General features: G+C 41.0%; 2 protein-coding genes across 10 annotated transcripts in view; both read right to left on the bottom strand.

Annotated features, from left to right (window-relative positions):
• LOC133536302 (eukaryotic translation initiation factor 4E-binding protein 2-like) overlaps positions 1 to 4,217 on the bottom strand; it is a 57,920-nt gene extending 53,703 nt beyond the window's left edge. The window contains exons 1-2 of the mRNA XM_061876728.1: positions 4,085 to 4,217; positions 3,847 to 4,005 (exon numbers count right to left, since the gene is read on the bottom strand). Of these exons, the coding sequence (XP_061732712.1) occupies positions 3,847 to 4,005; positions 4,085 to 4,112 (187 nt within the window). The 5' untranslated portion in view covers positions 4,113 to 4,217. The remainder of the gene's footprint in view (positions 1 to 3,846; positions 4,006 to 4,084) is intronic.
• A 455-nt stretch (positions 4,218 to 4,672) lies between these two features.
• Positions 4,673 to 26,392, bottom strand: part of LOC133536300 (ankyrin-1-like) — a 243,425-nt gene continuing 221,705 nt past the window's right edge. For 7 of the 9 annotated variants that reach the window (XM_061876715.1, XM_061876722.1, XM_061876721.1 and 4 more), the window contains 5 exons: positions 13,407 to 14,043; positions 13,199 to 13,334; positions 10,946 to 11,002; positions 7,077 to 7,174; positions 4,673 to 6,903 (listed from right to left, as the gene is read on the bottom strand). In XM_061876715.1, coding sequence (XP_061732699.1) covers positions 7,106 to 7,174; positions 10,946 to 11,002; positions 13,199 to 13,334; positions 13,407 to 14,043 — 899 coding nt within the window. In that variant the 3' untranslated portion in view covers positions 4,673 to 6,903; positions 7,077 to 7,105. Of the gene's footprint in view, positions 6,904 to 7,076; positions 7,175 to 10,945; positions 11,003 to 13,198; positions 13,335 to 13,406; positions 14,044 to 26,392 lie in introns of those variants that run through there. The other 2 variants (XM_061876718.1, XM_061876724.1) reach the window with 2 other exon arrangements.

The raw sequence follows: 26,392 nt of genomic DNA, 5'->3' as shown, positions 1-26,392 counted from the left end.
TTCGAAAAGGAGTAGGAAGAAGCAGAGCTTATTTAATCCTGGCCCTTTTCTTTTACATAACAGTTGCTAAAGCTTTTGTTCACATCCTGTTCTCAATTTATTCACAATATACTCCATAAGTAATCTCAATATAAATAAATAAATTAATAATTAATGGTGAAGTAAGTCATATTTCATATGGTGAGATAAGTAAGATTATTTTGAGAATGAAAGAATGGATGGATGAAATAAATTCAGAATTTTTATCATGGTTCTTCTTCTTTGTACTTTGTAAACACTTTAAGCTTGAAGAGTTTCAAATTGTTTGATTGTTGGCTCCTCGGCTTCTCTCTGAGACACACTGTGTTCAACGCCGCCATCCGACCTCGAGGTATGTCTTTACAATCTTTACTTTACAATCTTTAAAATCTCTGTAAAACACTATTAAAACAATAAGCAGATAAGGGATCTTCCAGAATTATCCTAGTACACGTGTCTAATTACATCTGACACGCTCACACTGCCGTCGCCCGGAGCTGTCGCTTTTTTTTTCTTTTTTTTCTTTTCTAGTCCGTCTCTATCAATATCCTCAAACACGAATCTTTCATCCTCGCTCAAATTAATGGGAAAATTGTCGCTTTCTTTGTCAGAATCGCTCGCGCTGCTGGCGTCCATGATTGTAATCAATGGGTGGATGTGAGGAGTCCGACAATCTGTGATGTCACGCGCACTACTTCCGGGAAAGGCAGGGCTTTTTTAAGAGTGACCAAAAGTTGCGAACTTTATCGTCGATTTTCTCTACTAAATCCTTTCAGCAAAAATATGGCAATATCGCGAAATTATCAAGTATGACACATAGAATGGACCTGCTATCCCTGTTTAAATAAGAAAATCTCATTTCAGTAGGCCTTTAAGTGTTGTACGTGCATACAAATGTTTAAAATTACATTTTTCTCTAAGATTATAACTCTGCACTTAATTTTTACTATATTTTTTGGACCAAGTTTTGAGCAAATCAATTACTTGCAGTTTAGTGAAACATTTAAAAAACATTCCTGTATGACATTCTGACTACTAAATTGCATTTGAACCCAAATATTTGGGTATTTTCTTCAGCAAATTGTAGTTATGCAAGCCAATAATAACCCATGATTAATAATTAATAATCACAGGTTTGAGTAATCTGTTAAAAAAAAATAATCACTTGACAGTCTTTATATATATATATCCGACACATAAATACATATCAATTGAAAAATACAATACAACACAAAACAAATATGTAATCATTGCAGTTCATAGTGATCAAAATAAATACAGGCATTTATTGCAGTGCTTCCAGAAACAAGATAAACACCTTGTGTCACATAATTGGTGTCAGCATTTCAGTTTTTTGTCTTTAAAGACTTACTGAAACCCACTACTACCCACCACGCAGTCTGATAGTTTATACATCAATGATGAAATATTAACATTGCAACACATGCCAATACGGCCTTTTTAGTTTACTAAATTACAATTTTAAATTTCCCGGGAGTTTTGTCTTGAAAACGTTGTGTAATGATGACGTGTACGCAAGACGTCACGCGTTTTAAAGGCCTACTGAACCCCACTACTACCCACCACGCAGTCTGATAGTTTATATATCAATGATGAAATATTAACATTGCAACACATGCCAATACTGCCTTTTTAGTTGACTAAATTACAATTTTAAATTTCCCGGGAATTTTGTCTTGAAAACGTCATGTAATGATGACGTGTACGCAAGACGCGTTTTAAAGGCCTACTGAAACCCACTACTACCCACCACGCAGTCTGATACTTTATATATCAATGATGAAATATTAACATTGCAACACATGCCAATACGGCCTTTTTAGTTTACTAAATTGCAATTTTAAATTTCCCGGAGCTTTTTTATTGAAAACGTCGCGTAACGATGACGTGTACGTGTGACGTCACGGGCTGTTATGAATATGAGCGCTGCACACACACACAGCTAAAAGTCGTCTGCTTTACGGCATAATTACACAGTATTTTGGACATCTGTGTTGCTGAATCTTTTGCAATTTGTTCAATTAATATTGGAGAAGTCAAAGTACAAAGACGGAGTTGGGAAGCTTTAGCCTTTAGCCACACAAACACACGGTCATGTCAACCAGCAGGTTTCGGTGAGAAAATTGTGGTTAAAAAGTCGCCTCTTACCGGATATCAGCTGAGCTTGTGCCGTCCATACAGCTGCCGTCGACTTCCCCGAGACACTGCGCGTCAACACCCGGCCGGCCATGGACGTACACTTCCGACTATCAGGTACTGTTAAACTCACTAAAACACTAGCAACACAATAGAAAGATAAGGAATTTCCCAGAATTATCCTAATGTCTCTAAAAACATATGAATCTGTCTTAATGCAACGCGATTGCAATCGCGTTTTTTTTTTTTAACTTGGTTTTTTTTTTATAGTCTGTAGCTATCAATATCCTCAAACACAAATCTTTCATCCTCGCTCAAATTAATGGGGAATTTGTCGTTTTCTCGGTCTGACTAACTGTTTTTGTTGGAGGCTCCCATTAAAATCAATGTGAATATATGAGGAGCCATCAACATGTGACGTCATCGTCTGCGACTTCCGGTGGAGGCAGGGCTTTTCTCCAGTTGCGAACTTTATCGTGGATGTTCTCTACTAAATATTTTCGGCAAAAATATGGCAATATCGTGAAATGATCAAGTATGACACATAGAATGGACCTGCTATCCCCGTTTGAATAAGAAAATCTCATTTCAGTAGGCCTTTAAGGAAATATGAGCGCTGCACACACACAGCTAAAAGTCGTCTGCTTTAACGGCATAATTACACGGTATTTTGGAGATCTGTGTTGCTGAATCTTTTGCAATTTGTTCAATTAATATTGGAGAAGTCACAGTAGCAAGATGGAGTTGGGAAGCTTTAGCCTTTAGCCACACAAACACACGGTGATTCCTTGTTTAAAATTCCTGGAAGTGAAACTTACTATGGATCAGAGCGCAGTCAAGCAAACATGAATCACGACGGAATGTCAACCCACAGGTTTCGGTGAGAAAATTGTGGTAAAAAGTCGCTTCTTACCGAAGAAAAGCTGAGCTTGTGCCGTCCATAAAGCTGCCGTCGACTCCCCTGAGACATTGGCGTCAAGACACCCGTGGACGTACACCTCCGAATATCAGGTACTATTTAACTCACTAAAACACAAGCAACACAATAGAAAGATATGGGATTTCCCAGAATTATCATAGTAAATGTCTCTAAAAACATCGGAATCAGTCCTAATGCAATCACGTTTTTTCTTTTTTTAACCCTTTTTTTTTTTTTAGTCCGTCGCTATCAATATCCTAAAACAAGAATCTTTCATCCTTGCTCAAATCAATGGGGAATTTGTCGTTTTCTCGGTCCGAATAGCACTTTTTGTTGGAGGCTCACATAAAAAAAACAACGTGAATATGTGAGGAGCCCCCACACGTGTGACGTCATCGTCTGCAACTTCCAGTAGAGGCAGGGCATTTCTCTTAGCACCGAAAGTTGCAAACTTTATCGTGGATGTTCTCTACTAAATCCTTTCGGCAAAAATATGGCAATATCGCGAAATGATCAAGTGTGACACATAGAATAGACCTGCTATCCCCGTTTAAATAAGAAAATCTAATTTCAGTATGGCTTTAAAGACAGCTGTGACAACAACAGGCTTGGTCACCACTCACAGCTTTTTTTAGTAACAAAACATAAGTGTACAGAAAATTGTAATTGGGTCTATATCAGGGTTTCAAGACAATAATCTATTGGTGATTTTTTTCCCTTGACAAAGTCAGACAAACTGCCGGCCGTGTTACCTCCAGGCGTCGTGCTGAACATGGTCCCTCCGGGGGTGGTGGAGTATTCCTGGGGCATGTGTGCAGCCTCGAGGACGGCTACCCGCCTGACAGCTGGTATATCCCGGCTTCCACTAGTCTGACCTGCCGCTGACATGTCGTCACTGGAGGTTGTCAGAACTTAAAAAAAAAACTTTTAGTAAAATGAAAAAAAAAAAAAAACACAGGTTAATTCTAGTTTGTCTCCAACTGGATTTACCTCGTGCCTCCACGTGCAAGCGACACATCAAAACATTCACAAGCTCCTCCTCCAGAGGCGGACTGTGATTGGCTGAAAGCAGGGGCGTCACACAGGGCGGAAGCTGTAGTTTTTTTTACCGCCTCCTGCGAAAGTCGAGCCGCAGCACGGTTTTCAACTCCCAGTGTAAAAATAAACCGTCAAATCGCACGTGATATATGTTTAAACCTACTTTTAACTGTATATCTTTTATGTAGCACACTTTGTCGCAGAAACATTAATTGAACCTGGGTCAGGACATGGATCACTTCCTCCAGTAGATAAAAGGAAAAACCAACATTCCATTGAGTACAATTACAAATGGCTAAAATAATTAATAAAAACTATTATGTAGAGTACTTTGACTGAAAACAAATCAATTAAATGGCAGTGACAACCATAGGCTGCTATGTACATTCGATTGAGTAAGTTTATAATTAATAAAATGCAACAACAAAAATATCTAGTAGATGAATGTGAATGTTACAAAACATCCTTAGTGTGCAGTAGGCATATTCTGGCAAACATACAACAAATGTAAAAAAAAATTCCTCAATGCAAAGAAGACAACATCTATGTCACATCTTTGTTTATTAAATGGTTTGAGCTGGTGTACAGGGTAAGATGAGCTATACATATCTTTAGGTCAGAATGGTTCTGATTAAAAGGCTTGTATACATTTCTTGGTTTTTTTCTTCATTAAATCATTTTGGGGGGCAGGGAGGCAATATAAAAGAAAATAAAACAAGTGGTCAAAGCCTCTACATTTCCCACTGTGTGGGCGTTGGCTAACTAGACAACGCTTAAAGAACATCCATAACAACTCTAAGAGGGTGCATAGCATTCTAATGAAATACTGTATATTTTGTCATATATCATTTTTATACACATATTTTCATAAAAACTTTTTTTGTGCATGGGTGCAGTTGCATTCCTTAGGATAGAGTAATATGATATTGCGTTTACATTGTCATGTATCCATTCTAAAGGAGTATAAGTGAGCTCTATTCTTCTCGACAGTATTTTTTTACAATACTTTTTAAAGTACATCGTAGGTTCATCTTCCGAGTGGCACGACTGCAAAAACGTTCTTTTTATTTTTTTACATGATCCAACAAGTTTGAGAACCACTCATCTCTCACACATTAACAACGCATCATACTTGACCTACAGTATATAAAAAGAAAAATGTAACAGGACAAAACAGTCCACCAACATTGTCATTCTTGCATCTCAAAGAGTAGGGCTCTGCACAAAAACAACAAGTAGACCAAACCAAAACCTGAGTGGAAAAAGTGAAACATATCTAATGAGGCAAACACGCATGCAGAAAATGTGTCATGTGCAAAAATAATTTGTTCATTCATTCTGTCAATCTCGCAAATGCAGGCTACAGTATCATTGACAGTCCTCATGGATGGTGTGTTTGTGGACGTATGCTACCATAATATGACCCCACCCGGCATAATCCATTAGGTTTCTGCATAAAACGTAAGCAGCGTGTCTTGATCCAGGAGGTATTTGAACATATACCAACACAAAGACAACAAATGGTAAATATTCATGGTGTCTGCTATTGTAACATAAAATTAGTTGATCAGTTGCTACACCGAATGCTGTCTGGTGTGATCTTGTGTCAGCGTGGGGTCAAAGCCCATGCAGTACACATGTTCCAGTGTTGTCCAGGCGATTTAAAAAAACAAGGTACAAGTCTACTTTCCCGCGATGCATTTTATTGCTGTGGCAAATTCACACTTTCCGCGCAACCCCGCCCATACAGTCCTTCATGATATGATTTTGTGATGTGTGTGTGCTTCTGTTTTATGTCGACAGATCACAAGTCTGGGGTCGGAGAGAGCGAGACAATCACATTGCTGCCTTTTGCTGCACGTTTTCCTCGCACAATCATGTGTCACAGCAGCACAATGGCATTCTAGGAACCCTCGCAATCACGGCATACTTTGCCTCACACATGCGGCACACTGACTTTTAGACATCGAGTGGAAGGGAAAGCGCTGCAGATGAGGCCCTGGATTGTTCTGCATATCAAGTGAGGCTACTGGTTTGGGTTGGAATGATGTTGGCTACCGGGAGAAAGAAGATAGAAGAGTGGACAAATATAAAGTTTGCTGCACATCGCAAGCAAGCAAGAATAGTTCTTCCCAAAAAAAAAAAAATAAAACGCTTTCGATCGGACAACAGGGAAGGCAAATTCAGCACAAGAGGACATTCGGTTTTCATTCCAGAGCTGCTCAGCACGCCGTGACATCACAGAGCTTTGGCGGGGAAAGCATGCACACGCGTTCACACAGCAGAGAGCGCATACTGTATACAGAACCACACAAGGAGAACAAAAAGGGTCCACTGAAAAGAAGCGATGGCAGGCTTCAACCTGAAAGCACTTTTTTCAGCTGCAGTATTATGTTCTACCTTGTACTCCCTTCAGTTTGTAAATAATGACAAAAGGTCAAAGGTCATGCACCAGAAGTCGTCATGCAGTTACGGTTCACAGGAAGCACTTTTTGTTGTCTTGTTTTCAGTGACATTAGTTCTTTTTAAGATGGTTTTCTAGAAAAATCCTCATGCCTTTGTTAATGTGATACTTTACAAATGTTATAAAACTACAAGTTAAACTCTCACACCCTTTTTATCTGTGTGTGTGCGTGTGTCACATGTTGAGGTTCATTTAATGAGTGTCATTTTGTAGTTTGGTAGTCCTTGCCGTTCTCTATTGTTGCTCACTTTCCTTTGCGCGCCGGTTGTGATGTTGTCGAGGAACTTTTGGCAGAGTCTCTCTTGTCCTAGAAGACACACAAGTGACACACAATAAAGCAAAGCTCACAGTTTAACCCCCTCACAAAAGGACCCCCGAAACACAAAGTGGTATATAAACATAAAGAATGAGGAGCCGTTCTTATCGATTTTATCCAGCAACTGCAGATGCACGAATGCTTGCAGGAGGAAAATCGCATACCTCGTGGACCAAGTTGTGTGTGTTGTGTTTCAGTGTTTAGCCTTCCGAAGGCTGGTGCGCTTCACCAACTGAGTAGTCCTTCTCACATCCGCACCCATCTATACAGGAGGGAGGGAGGGACGGACGTAAACAACACTCGGACCAGGGAACCGGTGCAGGGAACTAACAGCAATCAGCTGCAGTCCCACAATGCACTTGGTCTATCCTCAATTAGATTGTTGGAAGTTGTGGTTCACAATGACATTCAATAATGTGTTGTGTGCACCAACAAGGATGCTGAAGGATGAAAAGTGGTGCTTTTTCACTGTTGTATAGTGGAACCTGTAAGGTGTAACATAATCTGCCTTCATCTGGAACTCTCATATCCATCTGCTCATGTCAGAACCTCACGACTTTCAAAGGGATGCTAAAACCACACCTCTTTAAAACTGCTACTCAATTATTCAATGCATATTTGCTTTTCCTTTTTGTCTTTTGTTTTCCTTTTTATTTTAGTAATCATTTATATTTGTTCTCATCTCATTATTTTTGTAAAGTGTCTTTGAGCGTATTCTAAAAGTGCTATATGAATGAAAATATAAATTATTCTTATGAGGGATGTCCTGATCAACATTGTTGGCCTCAGATGCTGACTTGATATTTTGAGAATAGATGGTAGAAACTGATAATGTCTTTTCAGAAGTTTGATTAAATTTAGAATTTGCTAGTCTTGTTGTACATCAGGTGATGTATTGCATTTCTGATATTCAATGCTACACACATTTTTAAAACAAAATAAAGTGAATACTGCACAATAACTAAACCAAAACAAAAACTATTATTTCCTCCCATTTAAATCATTTAGGTTTTGCCTTCAAAGCCTTCCTCTATCTTATTAAGTAAGCTAATAATACTGTGCGCTAAACAGCATGTGCAATCTATAAAATTGTGTGTACCATTGCCGTGTGCATATACAATTTAAAGGTGGTGCAAACTGCTTTATTTAAATGAGGATTCTGCGTGTACTATATCCTGTATACAACCCATCACCATGGAGACCCATGATCATTTACTGCACATTAATTTTTATTATACTCCTATCTGAGGCATTTCGCTATGTTTTCAAACAAGCAGGAGGCATCTACCACTTTTTATGGGCATTTTAGACACAGTCGAAAAGTGCATCTACAAAAGGGAATCCACCCTTTTCCCCCCTTTTTTTTCCAGCACTGAAGGTGCACTCATTAGAGAGAGGCTGCATTTACTTTTACAAACCATAGCACACTTCATTAAGTTTTTTTTTCTTTCCATTTATGAAAAATGTTAAGGATATATATTATAAATAAAAAAAAAAAGTCTCCCGGGTTCGATCTTTCTGTGTGGAGCTTGCATGTTTTCTCTGGGTAATACTCCCACCTCCAAAGACATGCACCTGGGTATAGGTTGATTGGCAACACTAAATGGTCCCTAGTGTGTGAATCTTGTCTATCTGCAATGGGATTTACCCTGCTTTCCGCCCGAGTGCAGCAGGGATAGGTTGCTGTCATCTGATTAAAACAATAAGACGTTTACCTTGGTATGATGTCATGCTTGGGACAGGTGTGCTGCTGCTATGGCCACTGTGTGCACATCTGATGTTGCTCACATGTTCCACTGAATGCTCAGGGAGCTTTTGCGTTTGCTCAGAAACATAAAAAATTACAGGGAACATTGGTAATGAAACTTTCTTAAAACTTAACATGCACATGTAAAATCTATGATCCAAAAACTCATGTACAAATTTAGCAAATAAAGTTAAATGTAGTGAAATAGCCTACTATGCGTTCCGTTAAAAAAAACACAAAAGTTTTTGTCCCCATCTAGAAAGCTGAATACAACAACATTGATGAAAAGTCAGGCCTGTGCAGGAATTTTAAGGACATGATGTGTCTTTGCCTCAGTTAGCCACTTGGTGCCAGTGTTGGCTTACCTCCCCCAGAAAGGAGTATAAAGAGAGTCTGACCAACTAAACAACAGGCGCCTTAACTGCTACCAAGGATGTTAAGTTAAAGTTAAAGTACCAATGATTGTCTCACACATACTAGATGTGGCGAAATTATTTTCTGCATTTGACTCATCACCCTTGATCACCCCCTGGGAGGTGAGGGGAGCAGTGGGCAGCAGCGGTGCCGCGCCCGGGAATCATTTATGGTGATGTAACACCCAATTCTAACCCTTAATGTGTGCGAAGGTGTCCAGATGCATGCAATTAATGTCGTTTTGACGTTAGTTTTTCTGACAAAATAAAGCAAAATAATATGTCTGTTGATAATTCTAAACATACTCCAGCTTATAAACTTACAATAAAACATGCTTTTGTTGCGTCAATGTATAATTTTGCGGCCGTATTTGACCCACTCTGCTGCTTCATTCCTGCAGTGTTTTGTAACCAGTAGGCTCTGTAACACGCACCCGACAAAAAAAAAAAAAAAAACCCCCAAAAATAACTTACTACCCTATTTCGCCAAAAACTTCATTAGCTTTGGACAATTACGGAGAAATAGTGACTTATGTGTAAAGTGTCAACTGTGGTGTTTGCCTCCATTGTATTTGTAATCACTGCATGTGTCACTCATTTTGTTTTATTCTGACTGTTGTTTCTTTTTTTATAACATGGTAAAAGTAAATAAGTATACTTTTGTCCTTATTTTCCCATATTTATGCAAATCAACCCAGATATGGTAACACTAGCGCAGTAGAGAATATGTAATGATTTTTGAGCAAGAACATATTTTTCTTTATACCATTTTCAGATATTCCTTTTCACTTTATATTGTAGATTTTCTTTAAATGAGATTTCTAGTTAATTTTGTCATTTATTATTACACTTAAACTTGGTTGGTTTTATTCTTTTAACATACCCCTATTTGTATTGACTTTCCCTTCTGTTGCTACTGAATTGCATCATTTTAGTATTACGGAGATTCAAAGGTAGTCTATTTTTCGTCAAACCATCTGTTTAATGTGTTAATTTCTTCTGATATTATTTGTATTACCTTCTGTGTGTTCTGTCCTGAACTAAACACAAACGTTGTGTCTTGTGTTTACCTCGCACACGACGCTGTAATTGGTTGTTCTCCAGCGTTGTTCCATTCCCATACTTGTCTTCTTTCGGGGTTGAGGGAAAAGCGATGTGAAAGCTTTCCACAAATCTCGCTGAACAAGGGGGCATTTTTAAACGTCGCAAAACTGTCGAAGAAGTGCCGCAAACACATAGCATCGGCTCAAAGGTGGTAGCAATCATGGCGCCCTGTAGTCACGTGAGTGCCTTTTGACCAATTATTGATATTTCCTGAAAGCGAGTTGGCTGTACTCTCTTTATACACGACTGACCTGCCCATGACTTCCCCCTTGCTTCCTCTGCAACCAAACGGCTGCTCATGCTTTGACTGATTGATGACATTTTTAATTCTCGGCTTAACCAAAAGTGCATACAAATAACATAAATAATGTGACTACATAAAAATAAATTCCTGGTGATTGGTGAACATTATTAATCCTAAATCTGGTTTTAAAGACTCATACTTATTTCAAAGTGTGCACTTTACAGTTGAATGGGAGCGTCTGTGTTTCTCACTTAATTATGCTTTGATCAGTTCATGCAACTCATGCACTTTTATGGCCAATGTTGTAAAAAAATCAAGACGATTACGATTATCTACAATTCTGTACCACTTGAAGGTTCCACTATACTTCTTTCGAGATATGTTTGAAATACATGTATATGTGAAAGGGCCCAGAATGCCAACATTTGGTTGGTGATTTTGGATAATTTCTAAGCATGCATGCATTTTTGCATCAGCTAATTGGGCTTTCTTAATATAACAGTGGTTGTTTTTAAATGCACTCACTTTTCGATTCAGCCTGCTTCTGTGTTCATCAGCAGCAAAATCTTCTTTCTCCTCCCTCTGCATAAAGACAATTATAATATCAACACAAACATCCATTCTGTGCAAAGCTATTGTTTGAATTGCTCATTTGAAATGTTAAATCATGGGAAAAGAATGCTCTAACTTCATTGAAACATATGTTGGTACGACGCATCTTTCTGATCAAGGGGAATGTCGTCACCGTATTTATCCATTTTGATGAGACTACAATCTGCCAATGGTTGCGATCATGACATCGTTCCGTAAACTCATTAAAAAAACAATAAGAAAATGATATGGATAACATGTTTCTCCTCTGAAAGACAAGAAAGCAGCGGGTGTAGATGCCTCAACCTGACCTTCCCCCGCCTCCTGGTGAGGGAAGCCCAGTTCCTTGCCAAAGAGCTGTGTGCCCTACAGGAGGCGCTAACAAAGCACATGTGACAGAACAGTCTATACCTAGAGTATGGACAACTCTGTTTTCGAGCATATCCTAAATGATTGGTCAAAAGCCCTCACGTAACTACATGCCGCCATGATGGACACCAATTTGCAGCACTGCACTTTCATTTAACTGAAGGGTTTTTCCTCTGTGTATACGCCCACTCATCAAAAATGCGGGGAGCTTTTGATTCGCATTGAATAAAATTATAGAAAGGAAAGTTTAGTGCCAATGAATGGCGCCAGTATTTTGTGTGAGGTAAGCAAGCACACATACACGTGGGAAACGTGGTATAACTCACTCTTAGTAAGAGGGAATTCATACATTTTGACTAACAAAACGTTGCTTCAAAATTGCACCTTTTCTATATGTGTCACCAATAATCTAAACTAAACTAATAACTGTTGAAGTAAAAAGCAGCATTAGTTTAGTATTTAAGATAGAGCCCCACTTAAGAACCTTCCATTTTGGTTGATTTTGGTGGTGCCAGTGGACCAAAGCGGTAGTGTTTTGGCAGAAGGAGGACCACATTTCCGATGAGAACTAATGCATACAGCATCAAACCAACATGAAAATACCACAATGATTCAGTATTACTGACCTTTGTACAGCATGAACCTATATACAGGTATTTCACTCAAGCTTTATAGTTGACGTTTGCAGTCATCGCATTGTTTTTTTCTTCATACAGTAGTTTTGAATTTGTTGCTTGGCTGATCGTGTCAGTGTCGAACTGCAAACTATCAACCTGGTGGCTATTTATTGCTACCATGCAAATTTCCTATCGCTAACATTAGCATTATCATTTTGATTTAAGCATAAAAAGTTGCTTACTAGTTTAGCAGGAACAGAGCCAAGAGAGCCACGCAGCATTTCCTTCTCATCCTTGAGAGCACGCCAGCGAGTGAAAGCGGGGGCAATGTTGATTCCCAACTGTGCTTTTACACGGGTAGCCTCCCTTTTTCTTCTTTTTTTGTCTTCTCAGGCAAAACTTTTTGTTTCTTTGGTTATTTTTTAGCTTCTGCCACGATGGCAGTAATTACACATAAGTGCTCTTCTTCTTCTTTTAGTTCACCTCGACTTCCGTCTTTTTAACGAATGGGGAAAGGGGGCAGACAGACGTATGCCGTAAAACATGTCAATACTTTTGTAATTTTTTGTGTCGTGGGTTCCTGCCACCCTCCTCAAAGTTGCTAAGTGCTACTAAGAGCAATACAGACCCCCTCAGGCCATGACCAGTATCATTCAGCTAGTTGTAAGTCAATCCCAAAGTTATGAAAATATTTGATGAAGGTTGAAGAGTTACTTGGTGCTGCTTTAATATCGTGATTATAAAACTAGGAAGCCATTCAGATTTGCCACAAGTAAAAGCATAGTGATTATAAACAATACATTGGGGCAGCCACAACAGTTGACATACTTCACCAAAAAAAATATAATTTATCTTTAATTTTTGGTCCAAAGCTAATGAGGAATTTGGCTAAATGAAGTTAATGCATCTTTTTTGGTCGTTCTGTATTTTTTTTACGTACAATGCGCTGGCGAGAGTGTGTTAGAGTGTTAGTCACGAAACACTGCATGAATTTAGTGGCAGACTGCATCAAATACGGCCGCAAAATTGCCTCAAAATTATACTTAGATTATATAAAAGCATGTTTTATTGTACGTTTATGAGCTAGAGTATGTTTAGAACTATAATTTGACCTATTATTTTGGTTTATTTTGTCTGGAAAACAACGTCAGAACAACTGCAATTGCATGTTCAGTTGTCGATAGTCTCTCTATGCACACACCGGAGTCAGCAGAGCCTCTTGGGCAGCGCGGAGGCCTGATGCGCTGATGTCTCGTCCCGACGATACTGATCCCACCCAGCCCTGCAGGGTGTCCTTTTCAGGTAGGTAGGGTTGAAACGCACCGCCGCCGACCAATCTGGCATTGAAACAGGAGAGAAAGTGAGCAGTATATAGAGTGAGAGGATAAGTAGACATAGAAGTGACTTACCGGTTGTCGCCATTGTGTTCGCCAGCTCGGCTCAAAGTGGACATCTCACACTGGCCGTACGCCTGTTGGCCTGAAACAAGAGAAATTCCTTCCACTGAACCAAGAAGCCCTGTCCCGCCTCTTTTTGCTACTCCTCCTGTCCCAAGAGCCTCCCCTCTGCTCCCATCCAACCTCTGACCTCCCAACTGGCCGTTCAAGTTGACCTTGGGAACGGCGCCACTGGCTCTGACCTGGTCCTTTTCCGCCAGCGCGCTCATTGGCTCCAGTGGCGCCTCCTCCTCCTCAACCTCCCCATCCTCCTCTTCCTCCAGCTCCATGATGGAGCCGCTCGCCCCACTGGCTCCACTGCTGGGGCGGCCCAAGCTGTAGGGAAGAGAGAGCGTGGCGCCCTCCGAGTCGTCCGCTCGACTGCTGCCATCCAAAGAGTAGTCTTCCACGGTGACTAGCGACGGGCTGACCCCGGCTGGCCACACCTGGACGTCAGACATTTCCATCAAAGTGTCTTCCTCGGTGGCCGCCATGGGGGCACATTCCAGACTGGAGACTTCCTGCCAGTAAGGCTCTGCCCCCAGAGGAGAGGGTAAATTGTACTGCATGGAGGCTGGAGACAGAAGATCCTCCTGAACTAGTCCATAACCTGGAGGGAAGACAGGGGCGAAACAAGAGAAATACTAACGCCATGCAGGCACAGCCAGGGGGGAGGGGAGGGGAGGGGAAGGAGTGATGGGAAGGCTCCTAACCTAGTTTCCACCAAACAGTACAGTCCCGCTCCATTGGTACAACACAGGTTTGTTAAGAAGTTGTAAACATCACTGATCAGAGCTTATTGAAAATGCTGGCTTCTGACTGTCTAATTAGGCAAGTGTCTGAAAATATGCCGTATAATGTCAATCAAACAATATTGTGGTGAATGCGGTTAATTGGTTCCACACATAGGATAGTACTTTATTGATATACATGACCGTGATAAACACATTTCAATGTATAAACCAATTGTATATATATATATATATATATATATATATATATATATATATATATATATATATATATATATATATATATATATATGTATATATATATACACAAATACAACATTTTCATAATTACTACATAAAAACCCTATTTAAGACCTTCTAAAATGTTTTTTTTTAACATTAAGAGAGCCCTCGAGACATGAAATAACACCCTTTAGTAGGGACGTATATTGTGTACTGATATGTTTTGGTACCAGTTCATAATTGGTTCGGTCCGGGAAGACCGTTAAGATTCTGGACTATATTGCTATCAGCGTTTTTTTTTTTTTTATCCAGCTGACCGTCCCCATTATGACACGCTGTCACATTTGGTTTAAGTCATACTTGCCAACCCTCCTGATTTTCCCGGGAGACTCCCGAATTTCAGTTCCCCTCCCGAAAATCTACCAGGGCAACCATTTTCCCGTATTTATCCCGATTTTCACCCGGACTATAATATTGAGGCCGTGGCTTGATGGCACTCCGTTTAGCGTCCTCTACAACTTGTCGTCGTGTCCGCTTTTTCTCCATACAAAATGTTAGCCGGCCAAGTCACATGTTGTTAGCGGCTTCTACAGACACACGTAAGCGACTGCAAGGCATACTTGATCAACAGCCATACAGGTCACACTGAGGGTGGCCGTATAAACAAGTTTAACACTGTTACAAATATGCGCCACACTGTGAACCCACACCAAACAAGAATGACAAACACATTTCGGGAGAACATCCGCACCGTAACACAACCTTAACACAACAGAACAAATACCCAGAACCCCTTGCAGCACTAACTCTTCCGGGACGCTACAATATACACCTCTCCCAACCCCGCCTACCCACCTAAACTGCCTATACTTGGGTAATTTCTGGCTCAATTTTCCCTTGATAAAGTCACCAAGTACGATAACAAGAGAGTCCGGAAAAGACCATCCCACATCTCAGATCTGGCCCGCAAGCGTGCGCTGAGCGTCATGCACGTCAGCGGTGTATAGGCAGCCACCAGTATGAATGAAATTATCTCACGTGGTGAGTAAAAGGGTTTAAAGTGAATGAAAAGATATTCCAGGGCAGAAGAGCAGTGTTGGGTTATCACCGTCATGTCTGTACACCAGTTGCTGTTGATGAAGAACCAGACTCCACCGCCTCTTGTTTTGCCAGGGAGCCCGGCGTCTGAGTCCGCGCAGAGAAGATGAAAGCCCTCCAGTTGAACCGCGCTGTCCGGGACACTTGCGCTCAGCCATGTCTCCGTGAAGAACAAAACACAAGATGAGGAAAAGTCCTTGTTTCTTGTCATCAGCAAGGCTAGCTCGTCCATCTTGTTCAGAAGTGAGCGGACATTGGAGAGAAAGATGCCAGGAAAAGGCGTGCGTAATCCTCGTCTGTGGGGACCGACGAGGGCTCCCGCTCTCTTTCCTCTTCGGTGCGGTTTCCCTCTCTTGATCATAGAATGGACCACATCCGCAGCTGACGCTGAGATGACCGGTAATAAGTCCTTAGGGGTGATTGATCTGATGTTCAGTAGCTCTTCGCGGGTTTAAGAGCACGCAAACACAATTTCCGCATAAAAACAAACAAAACAGAGCGCACAAGAGCACCGAGGCAGCTGTGAACGGCGCCATGATGATCAAAGAATGACAAATGTGGTGTTTTACACGGCAATATTGTTCAATTAAAGATACTTACTATGTACATGTCTTGCTGCTGTGCTATTCTGTGCTTCACTGATGTGTAGCTGCTAGCTCCTACTAGCCTACAGCCTAACATGTGTACCTTTTGTAAATCACCTTACTAGAATACAAGAAAAGATGAAACTTGGAGGACATCTTTGCACAAGTAAACACGCTGTAGGGCTGCTTGTATTGGAGTTTAGAATCAAGCCAATATCAGATCCTTTTTTTTGCTGCCATGGGACCGATATTCAATATTAACATTGGCTCAGGACACCCCAAAAGTTTTTCTTACTTGTCATAAAAATAATGTATCAATATGTGTGGGTACATTTACAAAAACACCCCCAGTATAGTAAGTGGTATGTGGCCATGACGGCTTTTTTTGTTTCTTCTTTTATCGCAGTTTTAAGATTGTGTCCTGTATTTGTTGCGTCAACCGGAAAGAGTTTACGGTCCATGAAAGAGCACTATTCTTGTGTGTCTTATTCTTATTCGACGAGTACATGTTATGGCACACACACACCCCGTGCTTCCCTCTTCTGCGGGAGCGCTCAGAAGCTCCGCTGGGCGCACCAGACACGCCCTCACGCTCGTCACGCAGGCCGTGCCCATACTCCGCCGCAGTCGCAGGCAATCAACACCCAACGCACCTGGCTTTGATGAAGGACAGCAGTATATAGACCTTCCACGCTGACTCATCGTCGTCGGAACGTACATCTGCTAGCAGTAAGCTTCGCGTCTTTGACTTCCCTCCTGATCTCGCTCGTTGTTGGTTTCCTTGTCCCTTTTGTTCCCTGATCCCTTTTTGTCTCTCGCTCTCCCCACAGTGCCTTTGTCTCAACAGTTGATGTGTACCTCCGCTGCCGTTTCTCCCTCCTGGACCTTGTTTTCTCTCCCCGATCCTTGACCCCGTTTTGGACCTTCGGACTTCTCTCTCCTGCCTTTGACTCGCGCTCGGACCTCGGAATTCCCCTGGCTTCTTCCCCCTTGGACTTGGACGCTGAACACCCAACACGCACCTCAACAAACCTTACGGTATTTACATATGGTAAATCACACACAGTCTTCCATGTAAACACATAGTAGCATACACACTCCACGTAATCATCAAGCAATCAATAAACCTGTTGAGCTTGATATCCCGTTGTCGTTCCGTCTCCTTCCCCAGTCTTGCAAAACAGTACATGTGATAACACGGTGGTTTTCGGGAATGGCCTGCAGTTAGGAGTCAGTCGCACACTTTGGCCTTCAATGGGTCCTTAGCATCATTTGTGAGGCAAGAAGAAACAATGCACATCTCAAGGCTGTCAATCATTCTGATTATTTCAACCAATCAGATTGCAGCGGATTCACAGTGCCCTCCTACTACAACCAAGCGGCCATAATGGGTCTTAGGTGTGCATAGGGCACTAGTACTGTGGATATATGATATAAAGGAGAGAATGGAAGGAGCAAAACTCATGTAATTTTTTTTAAACTGAAGACAAACTATGAGAAATATCTTCTCTGAAGTAAAGCTTGTGGGAAACCACGTTTTCAGCTGGATGTGCAGAACAAGTTTGTTCAAAGGTTAGTTCAATAATTGAATTAAACATTGACCTTCAGGAAATCCTATAGTTACAGCAATACTTCCATAAAAATAAATGACTGCACAATTTACTTTTTTTAGTCGCTGTTTTATGTTCAATGACCACATAGTACTATGTTTGTAGTTACAAGCATACCGAAGATATATATTTTCTTAATATAAAATGTAAAGAGGGAGCTTGTGTTTCGATCTATCAGGGTGATTGGGTTTAGTAACAAAGATAGAATAAGGAATCTGTTATTTTTCCTGATAAATTTAAATGTGCAGTCTATGTGTTGGCAAATGTTTGCATCATTAACACAAACAACGCAATTCCTGCCTTCCGAAACATGAATTTCATGAATGTAGCCTTGGGTAAAGTACAAACCCCGTTTCCATATGAGTTGGGAAATTGTGTTAGATGTAAATATAAACGGAATACAATGATTTGCAAATCCTTTTTAACCCATATTCAACTGAATGCACTACAAAGACAAGATATGTGATGTTCAAACTCATAAACTTTGTTTTTTTTTGCAAATAATAATTAACTTAGAATTTCATGGCTGCAATACATGCCAAAGTAGTTGGGAAAGGACATGTTCACCACTGTGTTACATCACCTTTTCTTTTAACAACACTGAATAAACGTTTGGGAACTGAGGAGACACATTTTATAACAATCCGGATGGTTCTTTTCCTCTTTGTTCCCGAGGACACAAATGTCCACAGTTTCCAAAAACAATTTGAAATGTGGACTCGACAGACCACAGAACAATTTTCCACTTTGCATCAGTCCATCTTAGATGATCTCGGGCCCAGAGAATCCGGCGGCGTTTCTGAATGTTGTTGATAAATGGCTTTTGCTTTGCATAATAGAACTTTAACTTGCACTTACAGATGTAGCGACGCACTGTATTTAGTGACACTGGTTTTCTGAAGTGTTCCTGAGCCCATGTGGTGATATCCTTTAGAGATTGACGTTTGTTTTTGATACAGTTCCGTCTGAGGGATCGAAGGTCACAGTCATTCAATGTTGGTTTCCGGCCATGCCGCTTACGTGTAGTGATTTATCCAGATTCTCTGAACCTTTTGATGATATTACGGACCGCAGATGTTAAAATCCCAAAATTTCTTGCAATTGCACTTTGAGAAATGTTGTTCTTAAACTGTTTGACTATTTGCTCACGCAGTTCTGGACAAAGGGGTGTACCTCGCCCCATCCTTTCTTGTGAAATACCGAGCATTTTTTGGGAAGCTGTTTTTATACCCAATCATGGCACCCACCTGTTCCCAATTAGCCTGCACACCTGTGGGATGGTCCAAACAAGTGTTTGATGAGCATTCCTCAACTTTATCAGTATTTATTGCCACCTTTCCCAACTTTTTTGTCACGAGTTGCTGGCATCAAATTCTAAAGTTAATGATTGTTTGCAAAAAAAAAAAAAATATCTGTTTGAACATCATATTCAACTGAATATGGGTTGAAAATGATTTGCAAATCATTGAATTCCGTTTATATTTACATCCAAAACAATTTCCCAACTCATATGAAAACAGGGTTTGTAGTTTAGTCCCCTCTTTAATGATCACTGCGACATATTTTCAGCAATAGGAAGGAAAGGCAATTGTCTGAAATTCCAGCGAGTGATTTCTGATCTAGCGCCATCTTTGACAAAAGCTTGTGGAACATGACAACAGGAACCAAGGAGGCGGGACTTAGAGGGCAAAGTTAGAAGTGTCAATACTGTAATATAGAAAAAACACTTTATTCTACCGATTGTGGGTTCATATGAACATATTTCCTTTATGAAAATGGCTTTTTGGATCTTTTTGGATCAACAGCTTATCAGTCCTGCTCCATGCCTCTTTTGTCATCTGATCCAAACTGTACCATGGCAAGTCGAGTTTAACTGAATTGTTTGGTGGAAACACGATTTAACAGAGGGACTCAGCCCTGTCCCAATAGAGCTGCTCAAGCCTGGGGTCAGTCCTGATCAAGAACTTCTTCAGAATTCAAATACCCAGATACAAACCAAAGCAGGTCAACTGATTCCAAGAGTGAAAGATTGAAAATGTGTTAAGAGGAGGGATGTAAAGATAGATAGATAGATAGATAGATAGCTAGATAGATAGCTAGATAGATAGATAGATAGATAGATAGATAGATAGATAGATAGTACTTTATTGATTCCTTCAGGAGAGTTCCTTCAGAAAAATTGAAAAAGAAAGGCAAGGTGGTATTTGTCATTGGGACACAGTGAGTTGAGGGTGGGGGCACAGGGGTTTGCGGAGTCATCAGTCTCTGTGACGGCACAAGGCTATGACTGCCACATTGTGAAATAAAATAAACCTCTTCCTATATTTTACATGTAGGGTTGGTACGATATTTGTCTTCAAAACAGGCCTTCCAGTTTGATTTTGGTGAAGTGTTTGTACAAATTAAAATTAATTCAACTCCCCTAAAACAATGTACTGCTATTCAGTAGGCAGATTAGTTTAACTGTTAATTCTGATTCATGCACTTGATATTGTAAAATACAACTTTCAAGATTTTTTGTTTCTGACTGAGAAAAGTTTTTTACAACATGCCAGCAGCTTTATTATCGTTCCAACCCTTCTATCCATCCATCCATTTCCTACCGCTCATTCTAACATGTCCTATATTGGGAGAAAAGGCAAAGTAACTACAGCTGCCATGCATAATAAATTATCCTACACATGCCATCACATATACACACACACAAAATAAATACCAATCATATTACTGTGGTATATACACTACACATCTTATTGGGTACACCATAAGGATGCATTCACACTAGTTGTATGGACTGAAAATATAAATATAGATACTTGGTGGTCACTTAAGTGCAGTCTGGTTAGCGTTCATGCTCGTATATTTGTCAGCAGACCAAATAATGCCCTCTGAAATGTCATTAATAAAGTTGTGCATTGATTGGAAGGCATGTGTGTACATTATGAGGGGGAAATGATTGATTCCAAGGAGCATCACCATTGGAATGTGAGTGATTCTGAAGCAATGAACAAACATCATGATACTGATTATTTAAGTATGTGAAATAAAGTAATAAAGACAATTTAAAATGTGCGGGGACTCACAAAGCAAAAACAAAGCAGTAGGAGGTGAGAACACAGACTCAAGAGCCACCCCGTAACGCTGCCAGAATCCAAGTAAGCTCAAGTAGAGACTCTTGCACAGACAAAGAAGCTGCCCAAAGATAGGTACAAAGAAAAGCTGTTCAACACCGCCGCTGTATCAGGAAACAGAAAAAAGCCCGTTAGAAATTACCACACGGCCAAAGAAATCTGCAATTTCCTCATGGAAATGAAATGATGGAACTGGAGAAAGTTAGCAAAAAAGCTGGTGTAATGAACCCCACATGCGGGTTGACCTATGAGAGCATGGAGGAGGGAGACACTCAGGCGCTCTCCTCCATTCCACAGCCAAGCACGCTAAACTGTCAGTCAATCATGGACGCCAAGACGTGACAGAAAAGCACCTAAACATACTGGATGCTCCCCCCTCAGCAGAAAATGCAGAAGCCCAGAGATAAAACAATACATAAATCAGTGACACACTTGACATCTGCGCTATCAGAGGTGCAGAAGACACCACCCCCACCATCGCTGAAGACACTGGACCCTGTTGGCCAGCAGACCCCTTGAAGCCACAGTTTGTACTTCCCAGCAAATTACATGATAGCTACACTCCTGCAGACACTAATATTTGGAAATAAGGACATAAGATTCACTACTATTCTATCTGTCTCTCAACAATGGCAGAGGTCCCTCCCCTCTCTCCTATCTTCCCGGATTTTGATTTTTTGTCTTGTCTCAACTTTCTTGGAGCCTATTTTTGTACTGCTATGGAAATCTAAACATGGAATTAATCAACTGATCTCTCAACGCAGTTGACAAGATTTTCTAGACGAAAAGCTCAGATTCTGTATCGACAGAACGTTTGAGGCTGTATCAGGGCTGTAACTAGGATTTGACAAATACCAAGGTCAAAAATCGGTGGTCCAAGAGGAGCTTTGAAGGGTTTAAATTTTGTATATCCCAGCACCATATACTATAAATAACATCATGTTTAGCAACACAATGAATTTAAAAAATAACAAAAGCTTTCATTGAGGTACAACTAATACATGTTATATTATCTGACATGTATGACAATCAGCGTGATTTTAGAATTTTTTTTATTATTTTTGCTGAACTTTAGCATAATAAACTATTTTAGTACCTTTTAAACATACATTTAAAAACGTAGCTACAATTTCAACTACGACATGGATTCGAATCCAGGTCTGCTTAACACAACAAGTATGACGCGGGCTGACCAGCGGACACTTAGAGGGAAATCTGCCTGCATAATTTGATAAATGCTAGGGCCTAACGTGGCCAGGAAAACATTTGGTGCACAATTGTATTTATACATACATACATACATAAATACATATATATATATATATATATATATATATATATATATATATATATATATATATATATATGTAGGTGTGGGAAAAAATCACAAGACTACTTCATCTCTACAGATCTGTTTCATGAGGGGTTCCCTCAATCATCAGGAGATTTTAATGGAAGCATTCACATACAATGGTTTATATAGAGCACAGAGTGGGTGGGTACAAGCAGGCGTAGGGTGTGGTGATTGGCTCATGTGTTACCTAGGAGGTGTTTCCGCCTGTGGCGGCATGTTGAAATGATTTCACTGCGCTTGTTGAGGGATGATAGCTCTGGATGATATATAATAAACAGTTTCTCTTTTAAGCATAAGTTGCATCTTTTATTACCACTGTTGTAAGGTGTGCTGGATGCAAGAATTTGCCATGTTATTGAATATTCAACATTATTGTCTTTGAGGTTCCAAATGTGTTTGCTGAGTTCGGTAGAATTCTGCAAAGTCTGGTTTCTAAAGGAGGCGTTGTGATTATTCCATCTTGTTTTGAACGCTCCTTCGGTTAATCCTACGTACGTGTCGGATGTGTTAATGTCCTTGCGTATTACCTTTGCTTGGTAAACGACTGATGTCTGTAAGCACCTTCCGTTGAGAGGGCAATCAGGTTTCTTGCGACAGTTACATTCATTATTGGTTTCAGAGTCGTTTAGTCTGGGGGTAGGCAGTCCTTTTGCAATTGCTTTGTTGTGGTTTGAAATGATTTGTTGCATGTTATTCATACAGCTGTAGCTCAATTTAATGTTGTTCTTGTTGAATATTTTTCTTAGGGTGTTGCCTTTGGGGAAGTGTTTGTCGATCAGAGTGAGGAACTTGCGGCCGATGTTGGTTGAGACGTCTTTGCTGAATGGCGGATTGTACCAGATGATGTTGTTTCGTTTTCTGCTCTTTTTTGGTTGGTTTCCTGGGGTGGGTTCATAGGTGAGGGTGAAGTTGTATCCGCTTTCATCAAGTGCTTTCTGGTACGGGGGGGTTGCTTGGTCGAATTCAGCTTTGCTGGATGACAGCATCGATAGCCTTTTATTAATTCCGGTAGGTATTCTTTTCGTGGTGGTGGGTGGGTGGTTGCTGTCGTGGTGCACGTATTGGAGTGTTGTGTTGGGTTTCGTGAATGGTTGGTAGCTGTTATTTCTCAGGTTGAAAGTGACGTCGAGGAAGTTGACGGTTTGCTTGTTGGCTTCAATCGTGATCCGTAGGCCGTTTTCTTTGAAGATTTGGCATATGCGCTTCTTGGTGTTCTCGCTGCTCCTTGGCGAGGCGCGGCACACTGCCAGTCCATCATCACGGTAAATACCAAGGTTCAGGTTGAGGCTAGCAAGCTGGGAGAGGAGGAAACTCCCAACGAGTTCGCACGTTTCTGCTCCGTCAAAACTCCCCATAGTAACGTCAAATGTTGAATTGTTCTTTTTTTGCCATGGTGTACTGTTGTGGATGAGTATGGAGTTCTTTGCGTGGATGATGATGTTTCTTTCGTTGCCTGTGATTGAGTCGTAGTCCGAGGCGAAGTTTAGTGCTTGGGTCAGTAGGTCTTGCGTGATGGAAGGGTAAAATTCTTCGATGTCGAAGGAGATAAAGTTGTGTTGTTGTTTGTCTTGGATGTTGTTGAACCATTTGATTACTGCTGCTGTATTTCTCCATTGGTTGAGTGGTGTTTTGTCCTTGATTTTTGCGTTGATTCTGTCCAGGATTATTTTGCTCATTTTTCCTATTTCGGATTTAGTTGGGTTTATTAGTCGGCATGTTGGGTTATTTGCGAAGTTGGGTTTGTGGTCCTTCAGTGTGATGAAGGCTTCTTTGTTGGCTGTGGCGTCCACCCTGTCCTCAATGTCCAGTTCGGTTGCGATCCGCTTGTTTTCCAGGTGGATGTTCTGTAAAGTGTTGGGTTGCGCTTTTTTGTATGATTTGGTGATGCTTTTGTCCAGTAAAGAGTTATGTTCTGGTATGTCCATTCTGTAGAAGTTTGTGGTTTTATCGGCGGCTATGATGAGGTTGCTTACTTTCTTGATGCGCTCCGTGTCATTTTTCAGCTTGGTGAGGAATGGGTTGCGGGCTGGCTTAAATTTGACTGATTGTATCATTTTGAGCATGTCGTTCTCAAAGTCCTTTAATTCCTTGACTGTGGGTGGGTTCTTGGTAGATTTGAATCCGTAAGTTTCCTTTTGCGTTCCTTTTGTTTCAGGGTGGAGGAAAAAGTGTGCTTTCCACCGCATCCTTCTTAGGAAGTGTTCCGTCTTTTCTATGAGTCTTTGCTTGTAGTCCTTCTGCGCGGGTATGGGAATGTTCTTCGTGGAGTAGTCGATGCTGAACTTTTCCATTTCGGATCGTCGTACAGTGCTCAACAAATGTCAATTTGGAGCGGAATATGTCTTGATTGGATTATCCGGAGAATAGTGCTCGATACCGTGGTAGAGCGCAATATGTAGGTGTGGGAAAAATGTTTTTCCCACACCTACATATTGCGTGGTAGAGCGCAATATGTAGGTGTGGGAAAAAATTGCGTGGTAGAGCGCAATATGTAGGTGTGGGAAATTTTTTTTTCCCACACCTACATATTGCGCTCTACCACGGTATCGAGCACTATTCTCCGGATAATCCAATCAAGACATATTCCGCTCCAAATTGACATTTGTTGAGCACTGTACGACGATCCGAAATGGAAAAGTTCAGCATCGACTACTCCACGAAGAACATTCCCATACCCGCGCAGAAGGACTACAAGCAAAGACTCATAGAAAAGACGGAACACTTCCTAAGAAGGATGCGGTGGAAAGCACACTTTTTCCTCCACCCTGAAACAAAAGGAACGCAAAAGGAAACTTACGGATTCAAATCTACCAAGAACCCACCCACAGTCAAGGAATTAAAGGACTTTGAGAACGACATGCTCAAAATGATACAATCAGTCAAATTTAAGCCAGCCCGCAACCCATTCCTCACCAAGCTGAAAAATGACACGGAGCGCATCAAGAAAGTAAGCAACCTCATCATAGCCGCCGATAAAACCACAAACTTCTACAGAATGGACATACCAGAACATAACTATTTACTGGACAAAAGCATCACCAAATCATACAAAAAAGCGCAACCCAACACTTTACAGAACATCCACCTGGAAAACAAGCGGATCGCAACCGAACTGGACATTGAAGACAGGGTGGACGCCACAGCCAACAAAGAAGCCTTCATCACACTGAAGGACCACAAACCCAACTTCGCAAATAACCCAACATGCCGACTAATAAACCCAACTAAATCCGAAATAGGAAAAATGAGCAAAATAATCCTGGACAGAATCAACGCAAAAATCAAGGACAAAACACCACTCAACCAATGGAGAAATACAGCAGCAGTAATCAAATGGTTCAACAACATCCAAGACAAACAACAACACAACTTTATCTCCTTCGACATCGAAGAATTTTACCCTTCCATCACGCAAGACCTACTGACCCAAGCACTAAACTTCGCCTCGGACTACGACTCAATCACAGGCAACGAAAGAAACATCATCATCCACGCAAAGAACTCCATACTCATCCACAACAGTACACCATGGCAAAAAAAGAACAATTCAACATTTGACGTTACTATGGGGAGTTTTGACGGAGCAGAAACGTGCGAACTCGTTGGGAGTTTCCTCCTCTCCCAGCTTGCTAGCCTCAACCTGAACCTTGGTATTTACCGTGATGATGGACTGGCAGTGTGCCGCGCCTCGCCAAGGAGCAGCGAGAACACCAAGAAGCGCATATGCCAAATCTTCAAAGAAAACGGCCTACGGATCACGATTGAAGCCAACAAGCAAACCGTCAACTTCCTCGACGTCACTTTCAACCTGAGAAATAACAGCTACCAACCATTCACGAAACCCAACACAACACTCCAATACGTGCACCACGACAGCAACCACCCACCCACCACCACGAAAAGAATACCTACCGGAATTAATAAAAGGCTATCGATGCTGTCATCCAGCAAAGCTGAATTCGACCAAGCAACCCCCCCGTACCAGAAAGCACTTGATGAAAGCGGATACAACTTCACCCTCACCTATGAACCCACCCCAGGAAACCAACCAAAAAAGAGCAGAAAACGAAACAACATCATCTGGTACAATCCGCCATTCAGCAAAGACGTCTCAACCAACATCGGCCGCAAGTTCCTCACTCTGATCGACAAACACTTCCCCAAAGGCAACACCCTAAGAAAAATATTCAACAAGAACAACATTAAAT

The sequence above is a fragment of the Nerophis ophidion genome, linkage group LG17 (assembly GCF_033978795.1).
Source record: "Nerophis ophidion isolate RoL-2023_Sa linkage group LG17, RoL_Noph_v1.0, whole genome shotgun sequence".
Classification (NCBI taxonomy): Eukaryota; Metazoa; Chordata; class Actinopteri; order Syngnathiformes; family Syngnathidae; genus Nerophis; species Nerophis ophidion.
The sequence above is the reverse complement of the archived record's forward strand: the minus strand, read 5'-3'. Positions and strand labels throughout refer to the sequence as shown.